This window comes from Stenella coeruleoalba, assembly GCF_951394435.1.
Source record: "Stenella coeruleoalba genome assembly, chromosome: 3".
Lineage (NCBI taxonomy): Eukaryota > Metazoa > Chordata > Mammalia > Artiodactyla > Delphinidae > Stenella > Stenella coeruleoalba.
The window spans coordinates 42,311,236-42,317,235 of record NC_137148.1 but is presented as its reverse complement, the minus strand read 5'-3'; the positions used below and the strand labels follow the sequence as shown (position 1 = coordinate 42,317,235).

General features: G+C 53.9%; 1 protein-coding gene across 1 annotated transcript; it reads left to right on the top strand.

Moving 5' to 3' along the window:
• Nucleotides 1-496: 496 nt before the first annotated feature.
• Nucleotides 497-2,644, top strand: CCNO (cyclin O; the record flags this gene model as incomplete). Its single annotated transcript, XM_079917843.1, has 3 exons — nt 497-883; nt 1,519-1,704; nt 2,159-2,644. Exons 1-3 carry the CDS (start codon nt 509-511, stop codon nt 2,642-2,644), a joined length of 1,047 nt encoding a protein of 348 aa, XP_079773969.1. The 5' UTR covers nt 497-508.
• Between the last annotated feature and the right edge of the window lie 3,356 nt (nt 2,645-6,000).

Sequence of the window (6,000 nt, the reverse complement as noted above, 5' to 3'; positions counted from 1 at the left end):
AGGTTCTCGCAGTTGTCAAAACCATCTGGCCAAGGACGAGGAGATGTCCCCCAGGGGAATCTCTTTCCCGGGCGCGGTTAGATCTCCTCATCTGGATACGGCGTCCACCTGGCCTAGCTGCCGCCCCACCCCACCGCTACCCCACGCCGCGCGCGCTCAGCTCCTGCTGCAACCCGAGCTCAGTTGCCCGGGTAACAAGGGATGCACACGGAGCGGGCCGCTCAACGCGAGTGCGCCCTGCGCGCTGTAGCTCCTCCTCCCCCTTGCAGACCCCGGCGGCTGAGTGTGCCAGCAGCGCGCTCGGGAGCGGGTCTTTAGCCGGGAAAACGCGGTTCTTGTGCCGCTCTGGGCTCAGCCAGTGAGAAGCCGGGGGTGTGGCTGAGGGAACCTGCAGGCAGAGTACTTATGGGCTCGCCGCGGGTCAGGCCTGGCCTCTTCCGCACTCTCGCGCACGCGTGCCCACCCTCACCGCAGCCGGGGAGTCGTAGAACGGCCACCGGGCTTTATCATGGTGACCCCCTGCTCCACCAGCCCCGTGAGTCCCGCCGCCCGGGCTGGGAGGCGGGACGACCAGAACCTCCGTGCCCCGGTGAAGAAGAGCAGGCGCCCACGCCTCCGGAGGAAGCAGCCGCTGCAGCCGCTGAACCCGTGCCCGCTACCCGGAGACTCTGGCGTCTGCGACCTGTTCGAGTCCCCCAGCTCCGGCTCGGATGGTGCAGACAGCCCCGCGGCGCGAGGCTGCAGCCCCCTACCCGGTCCTGCCCAGCAGCTGGTGCAGCTTGATCTACAGACCTTCCGCGACTACGGTCAGAGCTGCTACGCCTTCCGCAAGGCGCGGGAAAGCCACTACCACCCGCGGGAGTCATTGGCGCGGCAGCCACAAGTGAGGCGCTGGTAGAGCCAGCTCTCCACCGCCGCTCCTCTTCCTCTCCCGGGCTCTCTCCTTTTCTGCTCTGTCAGCCCTCCGCGGCGCCCCGGCCCTCGCCAGCCCGACTTCTGCCCCCGGTCCGAGCGGGAAGGGGCTTTGGAGGGCCGGGCCACCAGCCTCATTTTACAGATGGAGAAAATCGGGGCCTGGACGGCTTAAGTGACCTGCCCGAAGTCTCCAAACTGTTTAGCAGGGACGCGGTAGAATGCAGATTAGTTAAGACAGTTTCTAGGTTCGAGTCCAGACTCCTACCGACCCCAGCAAGTTACTTCACAGTCCTAAACTTGTTTCTTCATTTGCAAAGTGGTGACCTCCCTGCCCCCAATGATTGCTGAGAGTATTACACGAGGTAACGTGTATCCCCGGTCGGCACGGCGCCAGGCACGAATCCCGGCGGCCTGGCTCCTAGCCCTGCCTGTGCTCTTTCCACAGCAGCGCTGCCCACCTCTTTCCGTTTCCAGCGCCTTTAGGTTTTTCCTCTGTTTCCTGCCTCCCTCCGGGGACGCTCCCTAGGTCTTCGTGCCCTGTCCCTTCCACAGCCGCTCTCAGCCCTAGGCTCAACTGGCCCGCCTCCCTCCTCCCTCCGGCAGGTAACGGCGGAATCCCGCTGTAAGCTGCTCAGCTGGCTAATCCCCGTGCACCGCCGGTTCGGCCTCTCCTTCGAGTCGCTGTGCCTGACGGTGAACACTCTGGACCGCTTCCTTATCACCACGCCTGTGGCTGCAGACTGCTTCCAGCTGCTCGGGGTCACGTCCCTGCTCATCGCTTGCAAACAGGTACCTCCACGCGGGGTCTGGGGGGCGGAGGAGCCAGACTCCCAGCCGCTCTCTGGCCGCGCGGCTCTTCAGTGCACACGGCTGAGTGCAGGGTTCCCTGAACTCATTTTGCAAGCTTACATACCCCACAGCCTTAACTACAGAATTCCCCCCAAAACGAACAATCCTTTCACCCAGCCCGCAAAGAAATAGGCCGCGTGTCAACAGCTCTCTCTAGCCCCTCTATTCTAGTCTCCGAAAAAGAAAAAAAAAACTTCAAAATTTCTCAAACCTGTTTTCAGCGTTGCGCTGGAAGTACACCCCAGTTGATTACAGTGGAAGTATGGAGAGGCGAAGCCCCAAATATCTCGCTGGAAGGGATGGGGGAAGTCCTGGTTTTCTCCCGGGTGTGAGACTGGGTGGGCCTCCGGCCCTGGATGCTGCGCAGCGAGGGATGAGCGCCCCTGTGTTACAGGTGGAGGTGCACCCGCCGCTCGTGAAGCAGCTCCTGGCCCTGTGCTGCGGCGCCTTCTCCCGGCAGCAGCTCTGCAACCTCGAGTGCATCGTGCTGCACAAACTGCACTTCAGCCTGGGCGCGCCGACCATCAGCTTCTTCCTGGAGCATTTCACGCACGCACGCGTGGAGGCCGGGCAGGCAGAGGTGTCCGAAGCCCTGGAAGCGCAAGCCCTGGCGCGCGGGGTGGCGGAGCTGAGCCTGGCTGACTACGCTTTCACCAGCTACACCCCCTCCCTGCTGGCCGTCTGTTGCCTGGCGCTGGCAGACCGTATGCTGCAGCTCCCTCGCCCGATGGACTTGCGCCTGGGCGGGCACCCCGAGGCGGCGCTGCAGGACTGCCTGAGCAAGCTGCAGCTACTGGTGGCCATAAACAGAACGTCCCTGACTCACATGCTGCCCCTCCAGATCTGCGAGAAGTGCAGCCTGTCCCCGAGCTTGAAATGAAGTAGACCCTTGGTCTCCTTTGATCCCCTGGCCTGGCTGCTGGACCTCTCCCATTGCTTTGAAAGAGTGCAGTATTGGCCTACAGAGAAGGGTTCAGTCCTCCCACTTGGTCACCAGGTCATCCTGCAGGTTGTAAATAGTGTACGATTGTGGGGTTTCATTGTTTATTTATTTTGCTAACATCGCACGAGAGAAGAGATGAGTCTTTCCCCAATAAACAGGCTGTCTGTGGTGGTTTGTCTGAATACTACCAATGCGAGTGTCCACAAAGAGGGAAGGTGAAGGCAATCTGGGAATAGAGGTGATCAGTAACCATGGAGGGTTCCTCCCTCCTCCCAGGCATCTCTGTTTGGGAACACCAGGTTTGGAGAGGTTCCTGTAGACCGAGGTTCCAGTTACAAGGCAAGTCAGGATCACTTGTTGGCCTGTAAATGGTGACCTTGTTAGGCTGAGGACTGCTCACTCCTAGAGGTTCAAAGGGCGAGGTGGGGTGTGAGGCTGAAAAGAACCCACAGCAGTCCATGTTGTCTAGCGGGGCCAGGGGGCACACTGCTGGTGCAGAAGATCCCAGGCTGAGAAGCTTTGGGGACTGCAGTCCCACTAGCTAGGGCAGCCAAGAGTTACCCTGACAACTGCCAGATGTGGGAAAATGAAGGCTGTGCAGGCAGTTATGGCCATTCCAAATTGAGTCCATTTATCCTGCAATCACATGTTGAACAGTTCTCTCTTGTCTTACACCTACTATGTGTGAGCCCATGGTAACAATGGTGCAATAGTAATCATGGCTATCATTGAGTGCTTACATGTACCAGGTAGTGTTCAGCATTCATTATTTCATTCCTTCAGCAGTTCTATGAGGCAGAGTCTATTATCCCATTTTTCAGAGAAGGACACTGGGCCGCAGAGAGGTTAAACAATAGTGGAGCAGCCAGGATTTGAAGGCAGGTGATCTGAGTCCAGAGTTCCACCCTTTGCCACATGCTCAATTTCCTCCACTTACAGGTTTCTGGAAATGCTAAAAAAAAAAAACAAAAACGCCTTTTCCCAAGGTAGGTGTGGGACAAGTGACCTGTTCAGTGCCCTCCATTTAATAGAGACTATGGAGAACATATTTGGAGAGCCAGTAGAGTCCTTGCCTCTAGTCATGTCACAGGAGTCATTTTACAGATGGGAAAAGTGAGTCAAGAAATGCGACAGAGGCTTGCTGGAGTTCTGTGACTCCACAGCTGTCCCATCATCTTCATTCTCACTGTTGTGAATCTGCTGTAGACCCTGAATCTATAACCTCCAGCAAATTAACCTCTCTGAGCCCAATCGCTGATAGCGGGGCTATTATGAAGCTTAAATGAGATTGCTATGAGGTAGTATAAAGTAGTGCTTAAACACTTGGACTCTGGAGTCAATTTGCTGTGTGACCTTAAGCAAGTCACATATCTATGCTTAAGTCTTTCCTGTAAACATGAGAGTAACAGTAGCATTTACCTGGTAGTGTTGAGGTATGGATTTAATGAGATGTTCTCTACAAACCCCTCAGCACAGGTCCTGCCTGGCACATAGCAAGTCTTCAAGAAGCCTAGGGGCTTCCCTGGTGGCGCAGTGGTTAAGAATCCACCTGCCAGTGCAGGGGACACGGGTTCGAGCCCTGGTCCAGGAAGATCCCACATGCCGTGGAGCAACTAAGCCCATGCGCCACAACTACTGAGCCTGCGCTCTAGAGCCCATGCTCTGAAACAAGAGAAGCTACCCAATGAGAAGCCTGGGCACCAACAAAGAATAGCCCCTGCTTGTGGCAACTAGCGAAAAGCCTGCGGGCAGCAACAAAGACCCAACGAAGCCAAAAAACAAAAAGGCTGGTGGCAGCCTGCATAATGATGGGGTGTGGGGGAGGAGTTACACAGAAAAAAAAACTTGGTGAAAAAATAGAGATAAAGCAAATACAGGAAAATGTTAATGCTACTGTTGATCATTGTACTGTTTTTTTCAAATTTTCTGTATGGTTGAAAAAATAAAGTTTTGGCAGAATAAACTCAGTCATGTTCTACTGCATTTAGAATAAATCTAAATGTATTACAAATGGCACAAATAAAAAGCAAACTCAAAACATACTTAGAGAAATTTCCTTGCACTTCTTGTGCACCCAAGTACTCTCCAGAGACAGGAGCGCCTTACGAACGCTTCTCTCCTGATATGTTGATATGCTAAGCTCTCCAGGAACTTTCTCCTCCTTGGCTCAAGGAGGGGGAAGTGGTGATCCCCGAGCTGTTTGAGGAAAAGCTGGTCTGTGATGGTGAAAAGGAGGAGGAAAATCATATCACCTGTTCCAAGTGCCAAAATATCTGGAGCTCTCAGCCTGGCTATTAGGGGATGGGGTACCTCTGCAAAAGTGATTTTGGGGGGAGTTGTCTTCACCAGCATTTACTCAGCTAAGATTGATATGGGGGATTTGGTTCCAGAATCATCCAGACCAGGAATCATGTAATCATGCTATTCCAGCTCCTGTTGCCACAGACAATCTACTGTACATTTTTATGCACAATGCCCATATTTTTCTACTCCAATGTGGAACCCATTGATGGAAAATGGGCCTGTTTTGGATCTTGCCATGTGTAGAGATCTCCCCAAAACTCAGCTAAGAGCTTCCCCACTCCTTTTGCAGACTGGGAAGCCATTAAGGATAGGGATGGGGAATGGACTGACTAGTGGCTAAGGCTACTCAGGAACCGGAGGAAGTAAGAGACAAAGCCAGCAAGAGGCTGTGGGAGGCTGCAGGTGCAGCTGAAAAGGCACTTCAAAACAGCAACATTAATTTATCCACACCAAGCACCAGTCGCATTACAAAAACAATCTCATCTTCACAGCAACTCCTCTGAAGTTAGTGTTATGTTTTTCCAAAAGAACTGGGGTTCAGTTATCTGGTGGATCCTGGGTTCCGACCCTAAAGCCAGAGCTTCTTCCTCACCATCAGCGACACCACACCAACTCTAGCTGGCTGACCTCACTGGTTCCTGCATCTATAGATGCCTCAGAGAGTCTCTAAGTCTATTCTAACTATATCATTGGATTGCTTTCCATCTCTGTCAGGGGGATCTTGTTTATTAATCCAGATAATAAGTGCAAATAAAAGAGAATCTTTCACTACTCCTATGAGGTGTAAGGCACCAATTTAAGGTGCCCAATAGGGTGGTCACAAAGATTTCAATTTCAGATGATTGTTCAAACTGTATGGCTATAAGAGTGGTCCTGAAAGAGACCCCTCACCCAAGGATCTAGAGATGCCCCTTCCTGGGAGAGGCTTCCGGCTTGGGAAGAGGAGCGAAGACTCCGGCTGAGTCAACAAGGCCGGTTGTACAGAGAGT